Source organism: Phoca vitulina, unplaced genomic scaffold (genome assembly GCF_004348235.1).
Source record: "Phoca vitulina isolate PV1807 unplaced genomic scaffold, GSC_HSeal_1.0 scaffold19, whole genome shotgun sequence".
NCBI lineage: Eukaryota > Metazoa > Chordata > Mammalia > Carnivora > Phocidae > Phoca > Phoca vitulina.
Window position 1 is genome coordinate 18,047,455 of NW_022589722.1, and position 23,930 is coordinate 18,071,384.

Consider the following 23,930-nt stretch of genomic DNA (forward strand, 5'->3'; position numbering starts at 1 on the left):
TTAGCATGGCTAGTGATCCTTTAGATTGCAGCTAAAATCACTTCCTCTTTGGGACACCTGGGTGTCTCAGTCATTAAGTGTCTGCTTTTGGCTCAGGTCATGATCCCAGGGTCCTGGGATCAAGCCCCGAATTGGGCTCCCTGCTCAGCAGGAAGCCTGCTTCTCCCTCTCCCACTCCCCCTGCTTGTGTTCCCTCTCTCGCTATCTCTCTGTCAAATAAATAAATAAAATCTTAAAAAAAAAAAGGAAACTGTCAAAAAAGTGACAAAAAGCCCACAGAACGGGAGAAAATATTTACAAATCATATATCTGATTAAGCTCTAGTATCCAAAATATACAAAAGCCCCTTACAACTCAACATTAAAAAGACACATATTCCAAGAAAATGAGTAAAGGATTTGGATGCCCATTTTCCCAAAGAAGCACATGAAAAGGTGCTCATCATTAGTCATCAGGGAAATGTAAGTCAAAGCTACAATGAGATACCATTTCACACCTACCGCTAAAATAGGAAAGACAGACAATAGGCAAATGTTGGTGAGGACCTGGATAAATTGGAACCTTTCTACATTGCTACAGGGATAGTGAAATGGTGTAGCCACTTCGGCAAACAGCTTGGTAGCTCCCGCAAAAGTTAAAGAGTTACCATATGACTCATCAATTGCACTCCCAGGTATATACCCCAGGGAACTGAAAACATGTGTTCACACAAAAACTTACACATGAATTTTCATAGCAGCATTATTTATAATAGCCAAAGAGTGAAAACAACCCAAACGTCCATTCACTGAGAGATGGATAAACGAAATGTGGTATATCCATACCACAGAATACTATCCGGCCAAAAAACGAGTGAAGTACACAACACACACGACGACATGGATGAACCTTGACCACATGGTGCTCAGGGAAAAGAGTCAGGTACAAAAGGCCACAAATTGTGTGATTCCATGTATAGGAAATATCTATAATAGGCAAATCCACAGAGACAAAAAGAGATTAGTGGTTTCTAGGGGCCGGGGGGGAGGAGAACAGAGGATGACTGTCAGTGGATTCAGGGTTCCTTTATGGGGTGATAAAAATGTTCCATAATCAGAAAGAGGTAATGGTTGCACAACTCTGTGAATATACTTAAAACCACTGAACTGTACATTTTAAAAGGGTGAATTTTGGGGTGCCTGGGTGGCTCTGTGGGCCTACTCTTAATTTCAGTTCAGGTCATGATCTCAGGGTCCTGGGATTGAGCCCCATGTCAGGCTCCGCACTCCGCAGGGAGTCCGCTTGAGATTCTCTCTCTCCCTCTCCTTGTGTCCCTCCCCCTGCTCGTTCGCGCTGTCTTTCTCTAAAATAAATAAATAAATATTTTTAAAAAAGGGTGAATTTTATCATGTCTGAATTTTATCTCAATAAAATAGCTATCTCAAAAAGGTCATAAATGTAAAAACAAATGAACAAAAGGCATAGCATTCCCTTATAGCTTATGAGTCTTAATGATGTAGATTTCAGGCAGCATGGAGAAGCTTACATAATCCACGACTAGCTCCGCTTCTTGATCTTCTCCTCTCAGTTTCCTCACAACTTTTTGGATGAAGTCTTCAAACTTGGTGGCCATGTAGACATCTTCATTCTGTAGCTGAAGCCCACCACACTTCTGTCTGATCTCTTCAACCAGCCTTAAAGTAAGAAGCAACTCACATTACTTACATTTTTAAAAGGGTTTAGGGGAACCATATTATTACATTTGTCAAGTTGCTTTGAGATAAGACATGTCACATGCCTATTTATAGTCTATGAGATCTTCCATGATAATACTTGGAGAAATTGGATAAGACCGGGAGAACAAAATTAAAAAGCTGTCTTGAAGGACAGTGGATATTCTTTTGTTTTTAACTTTGTATATGGCTAAAAGTAAAAGAAACCAAGGCAAAAACATTTTACCTACTTGCAAGCAAGATAATAAGGGGCACATAAAATTAATTCCTTCCCTTTCAAAGGTAAGCAAGGAATGAGAAATAAAGTCCCTAACAGTAAAGATTATGAAACAAAAGTCATATTGTATAATATTGTCTCTAGATCATGTATAAGAATGAAGCAAACATGTGCTTGTACATGGTTAGTGTAGCTACTAAGTAGAATCATGCACTAGGTCAAGATAATTTTTGAAGTCTCTTCCGATGCTTTGATTTTTTGCTGTTAATTTTTCAAATTATAGCTGTTATTTGCCATTTCTGGAATAGCACTGGTGTGATAGATGCAGGACAGAAAGACCACCATGGTTGTTGTTCAGTCATTTCTTCTCCAAGAGAGATGAGGTGCTTTGGCAGTTCAAGATAACAGTATCAGGTGATTATAGTAATTCAGATACTCAAGCGGAAAATGGGCAATTCTTGAGGAGTATCTTGCTAGCGAAAAAATAGCATTAACAGTATAGTATTGAAATCTTTAGTTGAGCAAATTAGAAGTTTCGGGGAACTCGTGAATCATAGCTGAGAAATTTGTAATTTGAGGAACCAAAACTCTTGACTTTGATAATACTATTTGCTCTGGAGATGATTATTTGGATTACTGGAATAAAAGTTCCATGAATGAAGGAACTTTGTCCTGTTCATGACTGTATTCCCAGTGCCAAAACTGTTCCTCATATGTAGTACATATGCAATGAATTTTGTGGAATAAATGAGTGAATAAGCGAATAAACAAAATGATCATCAAGAACACTCACTTTTTTTGACATGAGGAGCAGCATTCTTTAACTTATTTAATTAGCGAATGGCTGTAGTGTGGCCCTCAACAAAAAAATATCTCTGCAAGACTCTCTGCTATTAGTATCCTCGCAGACCTTTTATTTTATTTTATTTATTTATTTTGCCATAAAAGAGAGACTTCTAGGACTCTAGCTCTTTCAACTTGCCCTAAACCTCTATAGAGAAATTCTGACTATAGGGTAATTATTCTTCCTCTTGCAAGTATCCTGATAGTCCTTATTCTAGATATATCTTACTGGGTAATTTAGAGGGATAGGAAAAAAAGATATTGGGGGAAGTATGATCAATGTCGGGTATCCTTCTGAATCAGACTATGTAGGTAATTCCTGATAAACGTTCTCATCCAGAACTTCCCATTCCAATGCCATATTGGAGGAAAATTATTTAAGAAATGTGAGGAGAAATTTTTTAAAAAGAAACAAACAATTACAAGCATTGGTTTTCTAGGTATATAGGAGATATGAAAACAACTCCTGGCTAGCAACAAAGAGGAAGGAACAAATATATGTGTTTGACCATGGAAACAAACAATCCAAAAAAGAGGAAGAAAAGAGAAACAGAGTATAGTGGGTATGGTAAAGTGATAACATCCAGAACAAAGGATTGGACTGGATTTTCAAAGTCAAAGTCAAACTCTGGAGGGGAGGGGTGTGAGTCAATAGGGTGACTGTTTTACCGGACAACATCCATTGAGCTGGCTCCAGATTTAAAGAAGTCTGTGGAGTCTTCAATAACAGGAACATTGCTTAAAATTCCAGCCCAGATGACCTGTACAGCAAGGGTAATTTTTATGAAGGACGTGCCATGAAGAACACAGTGGCAGAAACTGGACAGCTCCTCAACCAAAACTACTTTTTTTCATCTCGGATACCTTGCTTGACTACATTTTTCAGCATCTCTTCAAGTTAGATGCAGCCATGTGACCGACTTCTAGCCAATGAATATGAGTGGAAGTGAACCTGACTCCTAGCCTTGACCCATGAAAAACCTCCTTCACACAATTCTCTGTGCTCTTTTGCCCTTCTTGGCTGTCTGAAATGTAGATGACCCCTACGGTGACCTTGAAAATAGCAGAGCTTGGGTCCCCGAATGACTCCACCCCAATCCTTACATTCCAGCTTCACCCCTCACCCCCATGCCGACCTAGAACTGCCTTGCATAATTTTGTGAGTGAGAAATAAATTTGCATACAAATTTTGGAGTTAATTTCCTACTGCAGCTCATACAAAAAAAGAGGCAAGAAAGTGCTATGCTCACTACTCTGAAGACTGATGGTCCAGTTACAAAATGGCTTCAGTTTCAAGATAAGAGTAACATTAAGGACATCACATGTTCACCTTGATGGTCCCTGCCACCTTCACCTCCTCGGCTGTAAGTTCTACCACCGATGTCTCCCCGGCTGAAAAGTACTGAGAAGCAGGGATCATTCTTCCATCTTCAAACTGCAGATTTCTCACCATCAGCTACAAAATAGCAACAAAACAAGCAGAAGAACGGAAGATTAGGACAATTCAAAAGTGAGGTCGGTGTCATATATTATAGGAATACAAGGATCGGTGTATTCGGCAAATGCAAAAATATGGGGTGAAAGCACTCACCATTATGTATAAAAGGACTGAAACGGTATTTTACTAATGGCAGCAGAAAAGAGAAAGTGAAGTCTAGGGGCAGATACACCTCGAAATGGATAATAAGCTACTGAAAAATGTATATATTTAGACTAAGGCTTATTATAACTCCTCTTCCTCCTCCCACTACTACAACGATCAGTTCTCCACCTCCTCTTATTGCCTTCCTCTGAACACTTACTCTGCAGCAGGCATGGTGCTAGGTATGTATGTATGTATGCATGTATGTGTCTTATTTAATCTCATAAGTCCTGGTGGAAGCAGGTGCCATTATTATCCCCATTTTACTGATATGGAAATGGAGGCTCAATGAGGTTAAGTAATTTGCCCAACACCACACAGCTAGTAAGTCACAGAGCTGGGGTTACAACCCAGACCTAGCTGGACCCTGAAGCCTACAATTTTAATTATTGATCTACCCTGCATGCTACCAGAATATATGTGCAACCTGCAAATTCCCCTTTGCTTTCTTCAAAGAGTCCCCTGAAGCCAAGAGCCCCTGCTCCCAAGCATGGGCAGTGTGAGTGGGTGCTGCATGGGAGGCAAGGCAATGAGCATCTGAAGAGTCCCACATCCATCGTATTTATCCTGCCAGCCTCCAGCAGTGGGAAGGCAGACCGATGAGACTACGCTCTGTTTTATAGACGGAGAAATGAAGACTCAGAGGGGAGAAGCATCCTCCCCAAGACCGGTAAGTGGCAGAGGAATGGTTTGCATACAGTTTCCTGACTAAATTCCAAGCTCTTTCTACTGTATCACAAAGCAAACTGTGCAAGTCCCTGAGGCGCAACCCAGGGAGACTTGTTCTCATCCAGGCACCCAGAGCCAGCTCATCCCCAGAGAGAAACAAGGCACAGATATCTCGAGCCTCCCATATTCCACTGCAAAGCCAGATTACCTCATGAAAGATATTCCCTTAGCAGCTGGGGTCATAGAAGGAAACCAAAAACGTCACTTTGTAGGTGACCATATTGAACACTCACTGCTTTTCCATCATTACCAAAAAGAACAAGTCCATTTTTGGTAACAAGACCAGGCTTCTTGGCACCTTTAATTTCCAGTGGCACTCCAGGAGGCACAGAGTTTTTCAGTAATGATGAGCCGTAGAATGTGACCATCTAAGAAAGAGATCAAACCCAGATTGTGACGGGAGGGAGTTACACCTGCAAACAGGGGTGTGTGCAAGCAGCACTCCCTGCAAGCAAGCTCAAGTTGGTGTTATCATTTATGATAAAATTGGAATACCCCAATGCGGGAGACAGTATCAGGCATCTATAGAAATGACACAAAGCAAGAGATAATCTATGAAGGTACAACTGAAGAGATTCAAGAATGTCTCACATCCAGACGACATTTATCATTTATTCACACTGATATAAAGGTGAATGAGACACAAAGTTCTCGCAGACGTCTCAGCCTAAAGCGAGGGTTTTCAAAGGGGAGTGGAGGTGGTGGTGGTGGGGTGGCCAGTGAGGGCAGATGTGGGGAGCAACCAGACTGTTACAGTACAGGGTGATTACTGATGGGAAGTACAGCATGCTTTGTGGGCAGTTAATGGAAATAGCACTGGATTCAGACTAACCGAGAGAATGTGATGCTAATTGATTTGTGATTATAATTCTATGACTATTAGCTAGCACTTACTGAGCACTATAATAGTTAACATTTATTGAATACTTATGCCAGAGACTAAGTATTTCAATGAATTATCATGTACTGACTCATTTAATTTTCATGGTGATCTATAACCACTATTATTAGTCCCATTTACAGTAAGGAAACCAAAGCACCCAATGGGTAAGTAACCTGCCCCAGGTTACCCAGCAAAAGTGGATTTATGTGTAATACCTTTTACAAAGGTAACGCGCGCACGCACACACACACACACACACACACACACACACACACTTGGTCCTTAGAACATACCTGTCCATTTATCTCTGTCCAAGCTCCAGGGACTTTATCATGACCTCTGATCCAGTTATGTAAAACTTCGGCCGACTGATCCCAAGAAATCTAGGAAATCACAAAGCACAGGCTGAATCTCCTAATGCTATAAGTGTCAAAGGTAATAGAAACATTTCTCTCCATCAGTGGTGGAAGCACGGTTGGGGCAGAATAGAACAGGATGGCTTGGAGATCTACCTTTTGGCCAGGAAATGGTACATTGGGAACTACTTAAAAGTAAAGGCCAAGAACATTAAGGTGTGTTATTTCTTTTTTTAAGATTTTATTTATTCATTTGACACAGAGAGAGCAAGAGACAGAGAGCAAGCACAAGCAGGGGGAATGGCAGACAGGGGAGAAGCAGGCTTCCTGCTGAGCAGGGAGCCTGATATGCGGCTCGATTCTAGAACCATGGGATCATGACCTGAGCCGAAGGCAGATGCTTAACCGACTGAGCCACCCAGGAGCCCCATTAAGGTGTGTTATTGAGTTGATATAAATACCTCAGCATTTTCCTTTTTCTGGATACCTTCATATGTTGCCCCTTCTTCTGGCTGGGGAATCCGAGGAGCTTTTCCATCAGCTATGAGTTGGACAGCTTCCACCTAAAGTCAAAAACATGATTTGTGTTACGGCCCAATGATCAATAATGGCATCGTCTGTTTAACTGAAGTTTCTGCTAAACAGAATTGCTACATATAAATCTGTCCAGCAGTGTCTGGCTGGCTCAGGTGGAAGAGCATGTGACTCTTGATCTCAGGGTTGTGAGTTCGAGCCCTACATTGGGTGTAGAGATTACTTAAGTAAATAAAACTTTAATAAATAAGTAAGTAAATAAAAGAATCTGTCCAGAGAGTCAGACTATGACAATAACTACCTTTTCTTCAGTTCCAACTATGTCCCAGGCAATGTGGTAGCTACTTTATGTAAAATATCCTTTGCAGACATGACACCGATCCTGCCAGGTGGATATTATTATTCCAGCTTTACAGATGAGGAAACTGATTCTCAGAAAAGTGAAGCAACTGGCTCAAGATCATGGGGGTAGCTAGTGGGTGTCAGAAGCAAGATCTGCATCCAAGTCTACCTACTGCCAATATTGAGCTGGTACTCTTAAACATGACTCCCTTGTTGAAACAAATTTCAACCTCCCCTTGGTGACGTAGTGGGAATTTCAGTAATAGAATTGTAAGATAAGTCCGTGTGCGTGATTTCCACTCATCATGATGATTCTAGAAAGTGATGTATTGTTATATTTAAGTAATTCGACTTGCTTTCTAGCTCAGGACACCTGGAATTACGAAATAGTTAAAATCTACGTATGAGTTTAATTGCCTTTGGGATGTGTCCTGAATTCTCTTCTGTGCCAGATTCATGTTTGCCTTGAGTTAAGAGCCTCAGTCCTTCACAGGGAGGCCTATGTGAGCTTGAGTTCTTAGATGTCTCAGAATGCATGGCTGCTGAACAACCTCTCCAAGAGCATGTGGAGGGGCAACCTAAGAATAGGGCCAGTTCATAGCTCATTCATTTACCCAGTTCTGGCTGTGATATCATCAGGTGCATGACCTGAGCTTGAGCAAATGCCACTGAACACACATAATACTGTTTTGATTGTAATGATCATTTTTGAGCACCGACCGTGTGCCGAGCGCTTTACACAAAGGCTACTTAATTTCTCAGCAGCCTTTATAAGTCAGGTAGTATCCACATTCTACAGATAAGGAGACCAAGGCTAAAGAGGCCAAGTGACTTGCCTATTGTCATAGAACAGATAAGCGGTAGAATGAGAACTTTGATGTCTTTCTGACACCAAAGCCCCACTCTCATAATCATTAAATGATGCAAACAAAGCTCTGCTCTCCTCCCTCCAAAATCAATAGCTGCTGCTTTATACCATCTTAGTGTCCATCTCTGTGTGGCTACTTCTACCATATCCAATTCAGAAAACATTAAATGACACTGAAATGATCTTTCAATATTTTTACGGGCTAATATATTTTTATTTTGTGGTGCACATGCTTTGAGCTTTTTACCCAGAGCACATATGAATAAATAAAGCAATGCCAAATTTTACCCTGTTACACAGACTGAGTTCAAATACGTTTGAAATCCAAATTCCATAGCCAAATTTCTTAAGATTCTGTACACTTCTTTACAATTAGTTGTTATAAACAGGGTTGGCGATTCAAGTATTTGGCAAACTAAATGAAGCAATTTCATTGCTACTTCATCTATTTGATCACTGTTCTCAGAAGAACAAGCTTCATAGACTAAGAAATTTTAATGGTAAGATTTCCACTCTAAATATACCATCCTATTGGCGAATACAAAGTCTAATTTCGTTTTCAACTTTATGCTTTTTAAAAAATTAATATGGGAAAATTCTCAATAAAAGAAAAATATTTCTAAAATGCTAAAGCTTTATTAAATTCTTCTTGATGGTGTAAATATACTAACCATGGCCTTGATTCCTTCAGGAAAAAGGAACCGATTATAAAGTGCATCCACTGTATCATTGGGTTCGACGTCACATGACCTCTGAAGAAGGATGGGTCCCGTGTCTAAACCATCATCAGCCCAGAAAACAGAAAACCCAGCTTTCTTATCTCCCATAATTAGAGTCCTGTGAAAGAAGAACTTCAACTTACAATGTTGGTTTAATGTACACAAAGCGATGAATTAGTGATATTAAAGTGCAACGTAGTGGGGCACCTGGGTGTCTCAGTCAGTTAAACTGCCAACTCTTGATTTTGGCTCAGGTCATGATCTCAGGGTCATGAGATCAAGCCCCATGTTGGGCTCACTGAGTGTGGAGCCTGCTTGAGATTCTTTCTCACCCTCTCCCTCTGCCCCTGCCCCTACTCCACCTCTCACCACCCCCCTGCCTTGCATGTGTGAGTTCTCTCTCTCTCTTTTAAAATAAATAAATAAATAAAGTGCAAGGTAGTTACAGTGGAAAGTAGACAGTGAGGGAACTACCGTGAGAAATTAACAGTACAGCCAGGAGATGTCAGCATTCATAAAAAGCACTACTTAATAGTACCACGATTTTATACATTCCCATATCTATAGTCTTTCTTGTTAATACACATTAATGACTTCTAGTCCACTCAAAAGGGCACTAGAATCTGTCATTACTACCACTCATTAACTGCCAGTTGTCAGGTTTCTACTTAGGCATCAAGCAATTTTGCCCACCTGGGTTCAATTCCTACATTGTACTTGACCCTATATTAGACAGAATAAGATAATGGAAAATAAGACAGAGGATACTCAGTAGATGAGAACTTATTAGTTCTCATAACTATTTATTTAGGTTATGTAATTTGGGTATAAGTCAGAGCTAGAATTAGCTCTAGATTGTCTAGGTAAATTATAGTAAAAGATGGTTGATTAATTCAACTCTTTGCATTTTATGTTCTATAAAGCTTTGCCTAGGGGTGCCTGGGTGGCTCAGTCGGTTGAGCTTCCGACTCTTGCTTTTGGCTCTGGTCACGATCTCAGCGTTGTGAGATCAAGCCCCCAGTAGGGCTCAGCACTCAGCCAGGAGTCTGCTTGAGATCTGAGATCCTCTCCCTCCCCTTCTGTCCCTCTCCCCCCGCCCCACTCCCAAGGGCATGCACAAGTGTGTGCGTTCTCTCTCTCTCAAATAAATAAATAAAATCTTGGGGGAAAAAAAAAGCTTAGCCTAAGAGAAAATGTTGGCCCATAAGAGCTTATAATACAGACAATAAGCTGAATATGTGGACATATACATATAAAAGCATATCAGAGGCTAGGCTAATATTAAGAGAGCATGAAGTAATACATCATATCCATGCTCAAGACCTAAATAATTTTTAAATCTTGGAGATACTAATCAAGCATAACCTAAGTCAATGAATCAATCAATCACTCTTTTCAGAAATATTGAGGAATTAATTGGCATTATGTTATCAAGAGGCTTGAAAATATTCATATACTTTGTTTTTGTTCGTTGGTCTGTTTGTTTTAAATTTTATTTATTTACTTGAGAGAGAGAGCATGAGAGAGAGAGAGCCCGAGCATGGGGGAGGGGTGGAAGGAGAGGGAGAAGCAGATTCCCCGCTGAACAGGGAGCCCGATGCGGGACTTGATCCTAGGACCCTGGGATCATGACCTGAGCTGAAGGCAGATGCTTAACCGACTGAGCCACCCAGATGCCCAAAAACATTCATATACTTTGATCCAGTGATTCTGCATGTGGAAACAATGTGAAATGAGAAAAAAATACAAGTTTAAGTGCAAAGATAACCACATGGTACGATTACAAGAGCAAAAAAGAGATCAATTCATGCCAAATACAATGAAATGTCATTCACCACATTTAGTATATGTGCTGCCGAAGCGAGCATTGTCATTCACCACATTTAAACTTAGTGTAGTTCTCTGCCTATTTAATAACCTGACACTGAGCGATATCAGGGAGATGTACAGGTAAAGGAGAGAAGGTAGAAAAGTGCACCTGTGGTATTCAGGACTTATAGTGTACCTGCAGCAATAAAAATGTTAGACCATAGTCCCTTCCCTCAAGAAGCTTAAAGTTAAACGGGGGAAGACAGAACAAAGAGGATAATTTCAGGTAACTCAGCATTCCGTGAAATGTACTTGAGATGCTCTAGGCAAAAAAAAGAAAAAAGAAAAAAAGAAAAGTTCTACGGTCAAATAAGTTTGGGAACACTGTATACTCAGATTCCCTCTTGGAGATTGTGATGCTCTCACTAAAGCACATATAAAAGGTTCTCAGAAGTCCCGTGATCAAGAAATCCAGCATAACCCAAACTTGTCTGACTCTAGAACCTCTGTTTGCTCAATTCCCGAGCTCTATCCAATGGAGCCGGTACTCCATAGGCTATTCCTGGAGATGCTGTCTAGCCTCTGCAGCACTGAAGTCTCAGGGGAGTTCATGCAAGAGTAGCAATCAGTCAGGGCCTCACAGTTGCTTAAGCACAGCTATTCTCTTGATCCCGTAGGCAAAAAACAGAAAGATTATAGGGCAATGGAAGTAAGCCCATCTTCTCTATAATTAAAAAAATTCTCACCAGTTGATGGCAGAGGCTCCTCTGTGACTTGGAAGGAGCGAGGGGTGATATATGATGGAGCCGTGCTTTGGGCTGTCAATTATATCCATGGGGATAAACTGTGTGCAGAAGGGAAGCACGTTTAGCTCAGCTCCCACAGATTCGTAGGCCTCCGCCACCTCCTTTATGGTCTTGCCCTTGACTCTCCATCTGGGGAACTTGAACACAGGGGTCCCGTCTTTCTCTGCAGCTAGAGCTGAGCATGGAAGAGAAAGTTATTTTTATAAACAAACAAACAAAAAACTGGCCATAAGTTAATATGGCTATGGATTCACACATTACAGTTTTACAGCTTCATGAAACATTGACAAAGAAAACATGGCAAAGAACAATTTAGATTGTGACCAGAATTTGACCTGTTACAATTTTATCATGATCCACCCATTTTCCTAACGTGATTTTTAGCTATGTATTTGAGGCATAATAGATTTAAACTCAAAAGTTTGTAGCTAGATAACACTTAAATTTTTTTAAAAAGATTTTATTTATTTATTTGACAGAGAGAGACACAGCGAGAGAGGAACACAAGTAGGGGGAGTGAGAGAGGGAGAAGCAGGCTTCCTGCAGAGCAGGGAGCCCGATGTGGGGCTCGATCCCAGGACCCTGGGATCATGACCTGAGCCGAAAGCAGATGCTTAATGACTGAGCCACCCAGGTGCCCACATTTTAAAATTTTAACCGAAGTTTTTCTTTCATAGATAAAAAAAATTATACTTTTATTACTGATAGAGCCACTTAAAGAATATTTGTTTGTTTGTTAGATTTGGAGCCAAGTGCTGGTACATCAGCACTCAGATTAGACATAGTCAGCCTCTGGCATGGATGGAAAACCAAGAGCCCCTTCCCAAGCCTATTTCCTGGAGGGAAGTCTCTTTTAACAGAAGGCAAACTGTAGATCTGAACACATTCTCCCCGCCAAACAGATAGATCCCAAAAGATAAAGAGAGAAAGTTTTTGAGCTGAGCTGGGCTTGTCTAGTTCCTTCTCCCAAATTCACCAATCAGATAAGTTAGTGGAAGAGAGAGGCCAAGAATGGAGAATGCATGCTCCTCGTGAGGGTTTTGCCATACTGGAGAAGATCCAAGGCTCTTTCCTGCAGAAAATGTCCTTTCCCAAAGGAAGGGCTCCGTCTACTTCTCTGTGGAAAAGGAATGGCCCTCCAGAGTGCAGACAGCACTAGCTCATTTTTTTCCATAATAAGATATCACTTTTACTAACTACATACCTTACGTATATTAAGCATATATACTTATTTTCTACCAACAACACAAAGCAACTACATTTTAGGTAATATTTAAGAGCTTCAAATAAGGCTTTTTATCTGTGTTTTTGGGCTCCCTTTCCTTTCTCTCCCTTTGGATCATCAACCTTCATTGACTTTTGATGGGATGATGCTTCCACTAGAAAGCCTAAATTCCAAATCCTAAGTGAGTCCTGAAGGAATCTGGCCATCAAGCCAATGCCTTGATCAATTCACTTGGGAGAAAGGGAGAGACCAGTAAAATAATGTTGACAAAATGTGAATGTTCACAAAATGTTCAAAAAACTGAAAACAACTCATTTTCAGGTGATAGGAAAATGAATAAATGGTGGTTCAAAAGGTAAAATTGGGAGAAAATTGTGGAAGGTTAGACTAGGAAAGAAAAATGGGATGAGAAACTTAGAAGTCTTCATTTTTAAAAATATACACCACCGAAATAGGCTTGAGGCATCCACCGGTTAATCTTCCATATTGATTTGTGGCTGCCCCAGGGCTATTTTTGGCTGCTCTAGTTGACTATTCTGACAGCAAGACTAGTTAGCCATTGTCATTTTGATCCCTTTGCATGAACTAGGTGCAGGGCTGCGCACATTACATACGTCACTTCATTTAATCTGTGCAAGATGGGTGCTGTTGAACTAAGCTTCGTGAGTTTTAGTAACTTGCCCATCATCATATGCAGCAAGTAAGTGGCAGAGGCAGAATGAATTCCATGACTCCAAAACATATACTGTTAACTGTATCTGTACCACATGCCAGCCTACTCTACAAGTCAGATTGGTATTTTTTCTTATCTATGTTATGCCAGCAGCCCAAATGACCATGACCAATAGACAGGAGGTCCCGGCCCTGGGACCAGACACTAGGGAAAGTTTCCCAGGACATCCTTGGGAAGGAACTTTAAGAGTAGTCACATGCTTGCAATTCTTCTCAAGTTCATGTACATGGCAGAGACTGCTAGTTGCCCCCCTTCATTTCTTAGCAAGGATTCCTGTACTTTAGCTGAGCACATAGCCACTCTGAATAAAATCTACATTTCTCAGTCTATTCTGCAAATAGATTTGGCCTGTGACCAAGTTCTAGCCAGTGGGATACAAGTGGGACTAGTATGTGCAACTTCTGGATGATATCCTGAATAAAGGCTTGCCCTCTGCTTCCCCTCTTTCCTTTTCTGCTTGCTAGAATGCAGATTTGGTAGTTGGGGCTAAAGGCAGCTATCTTGGACCATGAGATGGAAGCCCAGTGTTGATAAAGATGAAACAAAAAGGGCAGGAGCCTGCATTGTGATCGGTATAAAGCTGCTACAACTGCTCTAACAGCCAACTCAGACTTGAGAAATGGACTTCTATGTCACTTAAGCTAATATTATTTGGGGTCTCCCTGATTCAATAGCCAATCCGATATCCCAAATATGAGTCCTCCAAAATATCCCCCACACAAGGCTGGTGGGAATAGATAATAATAGCACAGATAATCCCAGTAATAGGAATCTGTCCCCTTCTGCCTTGGGAGCCACGTCTAAATTCATGAGGCACTTTCCCTCAGAATTCCCCATGTTGGGATAACCTTTTTCTGAAACAAGGATAATTTCTAAATCAAGTGATTAAATTCATATGTGCATATGTGCTCTTGACCCAACTTTTTTTTTAGCTTGACTCTTGAAAAATAGTGTAAAAATATAGTAGTTTTTAAAGTGGTAACAGGAATTAGGATAAACCTCAGAGCTGCTGCTTTTGAGAAAAAAAGGATAAAATTTAAGGGTTATCACAGATCGGTATTTTCCAACCTATCTGTCACATTATACCAGTGATTTGTGAAGATCGAATTCGAAAGCCAAGATGTCTGGTTGCTCATTCTTATTCCCTATCTGGGCAGTTTGTAGACTGTTTCTATCTCTGTGTCTTACACCTATTCGCAACATAACTATAGTTGACTTTTGAAAAATACAGGTTTGAACGGTGTGGGTCCACTTACAGGTGAATTTTTTTGGATAAATATAATACTGTAAATGTATTTTCGCTTCCTTATGATTTTTTAAAATAACATTTTCTTTTCTCTAACTTACTTTATTGTGAGAATACACTGTAGAATACATATAACATACAAAAGCTGTGGTAATCAACTGCTTATGTTATCAGTCAGACTTCCTTCTGGTCAACAGTAGGCTTTTAGTAGTTAAGTGTTGGGGGAGTCAAAAGTTATCCGTGGATCTTTGAGTGTGTAGGGGGTCAGCGCCTCTAACCCCTGTGTTGTTCAAGGGTCAACTGTATAGTTTGCAAATCAGAATCCCACTGAGGGTTTGCTTTGAGGATGGCTATCTTCTTTAACCTTACCTTAACAGCCAAGCAGTCACAGCTACAATTCATTCTGACATAAATGCATTCTTTATGACCCCACATCAATTCCTGTTCTTGGATGTGGCCCTCCCTTCATTTCCACTGGCACCTCTGAATCAGACATTGTTCTAGATGTTCCATAACACTTTTGGAAAGTCACAAGCATAGTTCAGAAAAAACATATGCATGGAAATTCCTCTGATGGACCTGGTGATTACCTTGGAGGTAAGTGGAGAAACTCTTAATATGATGGGGCCCTGCACCTTTGTCTTGGGCCCATGGAGAAAGGAAAATTGAGTCTCTATCATGAAATCAGACTTAGCTTGTGAAGGCTTTCAATAGGTAGGGTAGATGTGGCAGCTGGGTCTTTGGAGCCTGTGGCAAAGAAGTAGAAGTGTAGACATGCTAATGAGGGGTAAGGGGTCTGAGCTGGGGCCTGTGCTGGCTGGGTCAGTGCGGAGTCCTTGATTCAGTAAGTTCCAAGATACACTCACCCAGGGGGTCAGCTTTTCCATCCTTGTCTGGCACTGTGAACACGCCTACAACTCGGTGGCCCTCTTTGCAGAGCTGGCTGTAGACTTCCTGTCCAAAGAGGCTCTGGCCAATAAGGGCCAACTTCAGCTTGTTTTTTAAATTAACCTGTGAAACAATTTAACGATGACAGATGTTGGCATGGATAGAAGACATATGGATGATAAACACTCTTTTTTCAATCATACAAGATGACTTGAGGACAAAAAAAATCTCAAAGGTCTACAAAATAAAATTTTTATTGATATACGCTGTACCCAGGCCACATTATACATAGATAATAGTGAAAATAATTTCATACGGAAGAATTCCTCTTTTCCCCTCTGCTCTAATTCCCCTGATTATTCACCATAATCACTGGGATTGCATATATTTTACAAGCCATTCCAACTCCTTGGTGAAATGAAGCCAGATGTTAATAAGTAAGTGTAAGTTTCATAGTTAAAAGGAGTTTAACTCTGAGCAAGATCTGCTTCAACATGACAATGCTTTTAAGGCCTTGCGATATAGAGAGAAGAGCTGAACTCATCTCTTAACTTCCAAAGGAGACCAAGAGCTAACACATGGTCTATAACACAGGGGTCACAAGCAGACCCTAGAGCTAAACTATCTGAGGTCAAAATCTAGTGCCACTCTTGTTTAGTCGTGTGGCCTTACGCAAGTGACTAACTTCTTTTTTTTTTTTTTTTTTTTAAAGATTTCATTTATTTATTTGACAGAGAGAGACACAGCGAAAGACGGAACACAAGCAGGGGGAGTGGGAGAGGGAGAAGCAGGCTCACTGCCGAGCAGGGAGCCCGATGTGGGGCTCGATCCCAGGACCCTGGGATCATGACCTGAGCCGAAGGCAGACGCTTAACGACTGAGCCACCCAGGCGCCCCGCAAGTGACTAACTTCTGTTGCCTTTTTTTCCTCACCCATAAAATGGGAATACTAACACCAGCCTCACTCAATTTTGATCGAAGTAGAAGATTTATTAGGCAATAAGTTTAGTGCAGTGTCTGACACAAAGTACTGTTTAAGTAAAAGCTTCGATAATGTCTTAGAGGTTTTGCCACATCCTAGACAGTGTCGTGTTTCTTTGTATAGTCCAGAATTCCAAAGTCCTTGGTAAGTGGCCCAAATCCATTTGGCCTCAACACCTGGATTGCTCTAATGGAATGTTCAATGTTCTTTATAGTCCAAAGTTCTTGTAAGTTTGTGAAATTCATTTGGCTTCAAACTTGACATGGACGGACATACTGTTATTTATAGTCTTTATTTACAGTATTTATAAGGACTATATGAATATTTATATGTATTGCTGCAGAAAGATCAATGTGTTTGGTTACAGATACTGTCCCAGACCCTGCTGTGAATTGTATGGAATGTACTATCTATGTACCATGTTAATTTTCTAAAATGTGGATAATTCTGAACCCCAAAACATATTTTGTCCCACAGGTTTCAGATAAAGAATTAAGGCCTGCACATCATTTCATTTCATTTAATCACTGCAACTATCATATTTTATTATTTCCTGTTTTACACTATTTTATGGATGAAGAAAACCAGGGCTTAGAAATATCCCCAAAGTCGTAGCGGCAAAAAGGAGGAGAGGTGGGATTTGAATCCCGGTCTGTCTGGCTCTAAAGCCTACAAATGTACTTAAAAATAAAATAATCAAAATGAGCTACCACCACCACCCATCTTTTTTTTTTTTCCTTTTAGAAGATTAACATGGATGTACAAAAGTACATTGATTATCAAAAAAATACAGATACCATACAGACAATAGTAGCACTAAGGGTTATAGCCTTAAAGAACTCTCTTTAAGCAATTATACCTCCCGTAAATTCTCCCCAAAAGGAACCTTTTCACAAACCTAGGGTGATAAGTTGATATGACGATTGTTAAGACCGTAATGAAAAGCCACAGGTGGAACAGTCTAGATGTAGGATCGCGGGTGTAGAGACGGTCATCAAGGGGTCATGACTTCATATGCACATTCCTCCCTGGTAGAACACAGCTCCACAGGATTTGGATTTAGCATTTTTTTTCCTTCACTCTAAATGGGATTCTTTAATGTTCTAGAAAGTCATTCTAAATTAGTCAAGCCTCACTGTGAAAACTGGATTATGAGGAAACAATTTCCCCTTATTTCTCACTTTATTAAGGGTGTAAACAGCATCCCCTTTTAGGCATGAATTTAAAAGCATATGGGTTCACATGTTCCCTGTAATTGAGCTGATAATTAAACAAGGTTTTAGTTAAAAAATTCTTTTCAGGCCAGCCAAAGTCTTTATCTCCAAAGAGCCTAGAGCTTCAACATGTAACAAATATTTTCAGGCAAACAGATTAACTCTGTAACAATAGCACAGTTTGCCTATAGATAATACATGATTATTTCATTTATTCTTATCAAAAACATCAAAATGTTCCGTAAATATTCTATCTCCAAATCTTATCATTAATGCTGTTTCTTGAAATAGAACTGACATGTTGGCTATCTTAAAGATTTGACTTTACCTCACACTACTATGAACAGTAGGTATTCTAAGATCTCTAAAATACTACTCTTAGAACACAGAAGAGCCAAGAGGCTGGGCTGACTCAAATGTAATGTTACTTGGAGTTCAATTCCAGATTGAACACTCCCCTAGAAAGACAGCATTTAAAGAGATGTCAGCATCTTTGGAAATACTACATTCCTTGAAACAGTTTCTGAGCTTAATGCTAAAGCTAAGCTACAAAGGTGAGTTTCCAACACTGTGTTTACAATGAGTTAGCGTAATTCCAAAAAACCAGACTGGGATATTCTACCTCAGTCTTATTTCTCCAGCTATGATCTGAGCACTGACTGCTGTGTTGGCGGAATCAGCAGGGAGGTTGTGCTAAAAGTGTGGGTCCCTGGGCCCCACCCCAGATTTACTGAGTTAGACTCCCGGGCCTAGGAAGCTGCATTTTAACAAACTTCCCATTGACTTAGAGGCACTCTCAAGTCAGAGAATCTCTGCTGTATGGAGAGTGTGTGCCTGCCTGCTACACAAAAAGATTCTGCCCTGGGGAGTCTGGGTGAGGATGCAGGGCTGGAAGTAATAGCAAACATTTTAACGAGACTCTAGTATGTGCCAGGCATTTCATATATATTACCTCATTTTGATTGCCCAGTGACTCCTGGAGACAGGCATTCCTAAGCCACTTTATAAATGGAGAAATTAAAACTCAGACAAGATAAGATACAGCCTGGAGTCAAATAGCTACTATGTGGCAGCCCTCAGATTCTAACTGGTTATTAGTGTCCACTGTTCTCCCATAACACAGGCCCTAGGATTTTGAGCTGGGTCTCATCATTTAAAATCTGAATAATAATAGTATCTATTTCATAAGGTTGTTATAAGGATTTATCAGGATAAAGCATGTAATGCCTTCGTGCAGCATGTAGCAATAGTGAATGCTCAACAAATGTTAACTATTATTATTATTAATAACAATACCATAGGTAATACCTGGGTAAATAAAAAATGCTGATGATGGATCTTTCCTACTGGAAATGTGCCATGAGCCCAGCACTGCATTGAGCCCAATTCATTAATTTTTAAAAATGTATCAACTATTTATCATATGTCTTTAGGACTCAGAGTAACCAGTGTTACTCAGGAGAATGCACAAGGCTCAGGGAGGTCAAGTAACCTGCTAACGAGGGACAGAGGCAGGAGTCAAATCAGATCAGTCTCACTTCGGTAGATACACTTCTATCCCTTTCCTATGTTGAAGGTCCGTTCCTCCCCCACCGTTTTTTAAAGAAAAATATGGCAACAGTTTGACAGGCGAATTGTGGGAAATAGTTCCATCTTTAGACTTTCTAAAGAAATACCTGGTGGTCCTGACAGAAGAGATGGCACCATTCATTTGTAGGGTGGGTCTGATAACCAGAGAATATTCTTTGAGGCACTATATATTGCCTGTTACGTTGGTGAGAAAGAAGAGGGGGGGGCATAAAATGACCCACAGCATTTTTTTAAATTTTATTTTATTATGTTATGTTAATCACCACATTATATCATTAGTTTTTGATGCAGTGTTCCATGATTGTTTGCGTATAACACCCAGCGCTCCATGCAGTACGTGCCCTCTTTAATACCCATCACCAGGCTAATCCAATCCCCCAGCCCCCTCCCCTCTAGAACCCTCAGTTTGTTTCTCAGAGTCCATCGTCTCTCATGGTTCGTCTCCCCCTCCGATTCCCCCCCTTCATTTTTCCCTTCCTACTATCTTCTTTTTTTTTTTTTTTAATATATAATGTATTATTTGTTTCAGAGGTACAGGTCTATGATTCAATAGTCTTAGACAATTCACAGCGCTCACATAGCACATACCATCCCCAGTGGCTATCACCCAGCCACCCCATCCCTCCCACCCCCCACAACTCCAGCAACCCTCAGTTTGTTTCCTGAGATTAAGAATTCCTCATATCAGTGAGATCATATGATACTTGTCTTTCTCTGACTGACTTATTTCGCTTAGCATAATACCCTCTAGTTCCATCCACATCGTTGCAAATGGCAAGACTTCGTTTTTTTGATGGCTGCATAATATTCCATTGTGTGTGTGTGTGTGTGTGTGTGTGTGTGTGTATATACCACATCTTCTTTATCCATTCATCTGTTGATGGACATCTTGGCTCTTCCCATAGTTTGGCTATTGTGGACATTGCTGCTATAAACATTGGGGAGCACGTACCCCTTCAGATCACTACATTTGTATCTTTGGGGTAAATACCCAGTAGTGCAATTGCTGGGTCATACAGTAGCTCTATTTTCAACTTTTTGAGGAACCTCCATACTGTTTTCCAGAGTGGTTGCACCAGCTTGCATTCCCACCAACAGTGTAGGAGGGTTCCCCTTTCTCCGCATCCCCGCCAACGTCTGTCGTTTCCTGACTTGTTAATTTTAGCCATTCTGACTGGTGTGAGGTGGTATCTCATCGAGGTTTTGATTTGGATTTCCCTGATGCCGAGCAATGTTGAGCACTTTTTCATGTGTCTGTTGGCCATTTGGATGTCTTCTTGGAAAAAAATGTCTGTTCAAGTCTTCTGCCCATTTCTTGATTGGATTATTTGCTCTTTGGGTGTTGACTTTGAGAAGTTCTTTATAGATTTTGGATACTAGCCCTTTATCTGATATGTCATTTGCAAATATCTTCTCCCATTCTGTCGGGTGTCTTTTGGTTTTGTTGACTGTTTCTTTTGCTGTGCAAAAGCTTTTTAATTTGATGAAGTCCCAATAGTTCATTTTTGGCCTTGCTTCCCTTGCCTTTGGCGATGTTTCTAGGAAGAAGTTGCTGTGGCTGAGGTCGAAGAGGTTGCTGCCTGTGTTCTCCTTTAGGATTTTGGTGGACTCCTGTCTCACACTTAGGTCTTTCATCCATTTTGAGTCTATTTTTGTGTGTGGTATAAGGAAATGGTCCAGTTTCATTCTTCTGCATGTGGCTGTCCAATTTTCCCAACACCATTTGTTGAAGAGACTGTCTTTTTTCCATTGGACATTCTTTCCTGCTTTGTCGAAGATTAGTTGACCATAGAGTTGAGGGTCCATTTCTGGGCTCGCTATCCTGTTCCATTGATCTATGTGTTTTTGTGCCAGTACCATACTGTCTTGATGATTACAGTTTTGTAATAGAGCTTGAAGTCCGGAATTGTGATGCCACCAGCTTTGCTTTTCTTTTTCAACATTCTTCTGGCTATTTGGGGTCTTTTCTTGTTCCATACAAGTGTTAGGATTATTTGTTCCATTTCTTTGAAAAAAGTTGATGGTATTTTGATAGGGATTGCATTAAATGTGTAGATTGCTCTAGGTAGTATTGACATCTTCATGATATTTGTTCTTCCAATCCATGACCGTGGAACGTTTTTCCATTTCTTTGTGTCTTCCTTAATTTCTTTCATGAGTATTTTATAGTTTTCTGAGTACAGATTCTTTGCCTCTTTGGTTAGATTTATTCCTAGGTATCTTATGGTTTTGGGTGCAGTCATAAATGGGATCGACTCCTTAATTTCTCTTTCTTCTGTCTTGTTGTTGGTGTATAGGAATGCCACTGATTTCTGTGCATTGATTTTATATCCTGCCACTTTACTGAATTCCTGTATGAGTTCTAGCAGTTTTGGGGTGGAGTCTTTTGGGTTTTCCACATAAAGTATCATATCATCTGCAAAGAGTGAGAGTTTGACTTCTTCTTTGCCAATTCGGATGCCTTTTATTTCTTTTTGTTGTCCGATTGCTGTGGCTAGGACTTCTAATACTATGTTGAATAGCAGTGGTGATAGTGGACATCCCTACCATGTTCCTGACCTTAGGGGGAAAGCTCTCAGTTTTTCCCCATTGAGAATGATATTCGCTGTGGGTTTTTCATAGATGGCTTTTATGATATTGAGGTATGTACCCTCTATCCCTACACTCTGAAGAGTTCTTATCAAGAAAGGATGATGTACTTTGTCAAATGTTTTTTCTGCATCTATTGAGAGGATCATATGGTTCTTGTTTTCCTTTATTAATGTATTGTATCACATTGATTGAGTTGCAGCTGTTGAACCAAACTTGCAGCCCAGGAATAAATCCCACTTGGTCGTGGTGAATAATCCTTTTAATGTACTGTTGGATCCTATTGGCTAGTATTTTGGTGAGAATTTTTGCATCCATGCTCATCAGGGATATTGGTCTGTAATTCTCCTTTTTGATGGGGTCTTTGTCTGATTTTGGGATCAAGGTAATCCTGGCCTCATAAAATGAGTTTGTAAGTCTTCCTTCCATTTCTATTTTTTGGAACAGTTTCAGAAGAATAGGTATTAATTCTTTAAATGTTTGTTAGAATTCCCCTGGGAAGCCATCTGGCCCTGGGCTCTTATTTGTTGGGAGATTTTTGATTACTGCTTCAATTTCCTTAGTGGTTATGGGTCTATTCAGGTTTTCTATTTCTACCTGGTTCAGTTTTGGTAGTTGATACATCTCTAGGAATGCATCCATTTCTTCCAGATTATCTAATTTGCTGGCATAGAGTTGCTCATAATATGTTCTCCTAATTGTTTGTATTTCTTTGGTGTTGGTTGTGATCTCTCCTCTTTCATTCATGATTTTATTTATTTGGGTCATTTCTCTTTTCTTTTTGATAAGTCTGGCCAGGGGTTTATCAATCTTATTAATTCTTTCAAAGAACCAGCTCCTAGTTTCGTTGATCTGTTCCACTGTTCTTTTGGGTTCTATTTCATTGATTTCTGCTCTGATCGTTATTAATTCTCTTCTCCTGCTGGGTTTAGGCTTTATTTGCTGTTCTTTCTCCAGTTCCTTTAGGTGAAGGATTAGGTTGTGAATTTGAGACCTTTCTTGTTTCTTGAGAAAGGCTTGTATTGCTATCTACTTTCCTCTTAGGACCGCCTTTGCTGCATCCCAAAGATTTTGAACAGTTGTGTTTTCATTCTCATTTGTTTCCATGAATTTTTTTAATTCTTCTTTAATTTCCTGGTTGACCCATTCATTCTTTAGTAGGATGCTCTTTAGCCTCCATGTATTTGAGTTCTTTCCGACTTTCCTCTTGTGATTGAGTTCTAGTTTCAAAGCATTGTGGTCTGAAAATATGCCAGGGAATGATCCCAATCTTTTGGTACCGGTTGAGACCTGATTTGTGACCTAGGATGTGATCTATTCTGGAGAAGGTTCCATGGGCACTAGAGAAGAATGTGTATTCTGTTGCTTTGGGATGGAATGTTCTGAATATATCTGTGAAGTCCATTTGGCCCAGTGTGTCATTTAAAGTCTATATTTCCTTGTTGATCTTTTGCTTATTTGATCTGTCCATTTCAGTGAGGGGGGTGTTAAAGTCCCCTACTATTATTGTATTGTTGTTTCTTTGATGTGTTTCTTTGATTTTGTTATTAATTGGCTTATATAATTGGCTGTTCCCATGTTAGGGGCACAGATATTTACAGTTGTTAGATCTTCTTGTTGGATAGACTCTTTAAGTATGATATAGTGCCCTTCCTCATCTCTTATTATAGTCTTTGGTTCAAAATCTAATCTGTCTGATGTAAGGATTGCCACCCTAGCTTTCTTTTGATGTCCATTAGCATGATAAATGGTTTTCCACCCCCTCACTTTCAATCTGGAGGTGTCTTTGGGTCTAAAATGAGTCTCTTGCAGACAGCATATCGATGGGTCTTGTTTTTTTATCCAATCTGATACCCTGTGTCTTTTGATTGGGGCGTTTAGCCCATTTACATTCAGGGTAACTATTGAAAGATATGAATTTAGTGCCATTGTATTGCCTGTAAGGTGACTGGTACTGTAAATTGTCTGTGTTCCTTTCTGGTCTATGTTACTTTTAGGCTCTC

General features: G+C 40.2%; 1 protein-coding gene across 2 annotated transcripts in view; it reads right to left on the reverse strand.

Moving 5' to 3' along the window:
* ALDH1L2 (aldehyde dehydrogenase 1 family member L2) overlaps positions 1-23,930 on the reverse strand; it is a 60,711-nt gene that overhangs the window by 30,781 nt on the left and 6,000 nt on the right. The window contains exons 2-10 of one of the 2 annotated variants that reach the window (XM_032416438.1): positions 15,531-15,675; positions 11,401-11,635; positions 8,798-8,963; positions 6,844-6,945; positions 6,320-6,409; positions 5,377-5,511; positions 4,103-4,228; positions 3,442-3,533; positions 1,526-1,673 (exon numbers count right to left, since the gene is read on the reverse strand). In XM_032416438.1, coding sequence (XP_032272329.1) covers positions 1,526-1,673; positions 3,442-3,533; positions 4,103-4,228; positions 5,377-5,511; positions 6,320-6,409; positions 6,844-6,945; positions 8,798-8,963; positions 11,401-11,635; positions 15,531-15,675 — 1,239 coding nt within the window. The remainder of the gene's footprint in view (positions 1-1,525; positions 1,674-3,441; positions 3,534-4,102; positions 4,229-5,376; positions 5,512-6,319; positions 6,410-6,843; positions 6,946-8,797; positions 8,964-11,400; positions 11,636-15,530; positions 15,676-23,930) is intronic. The other variant, XM_032416439.1, reaches the window with a different exon arrangement.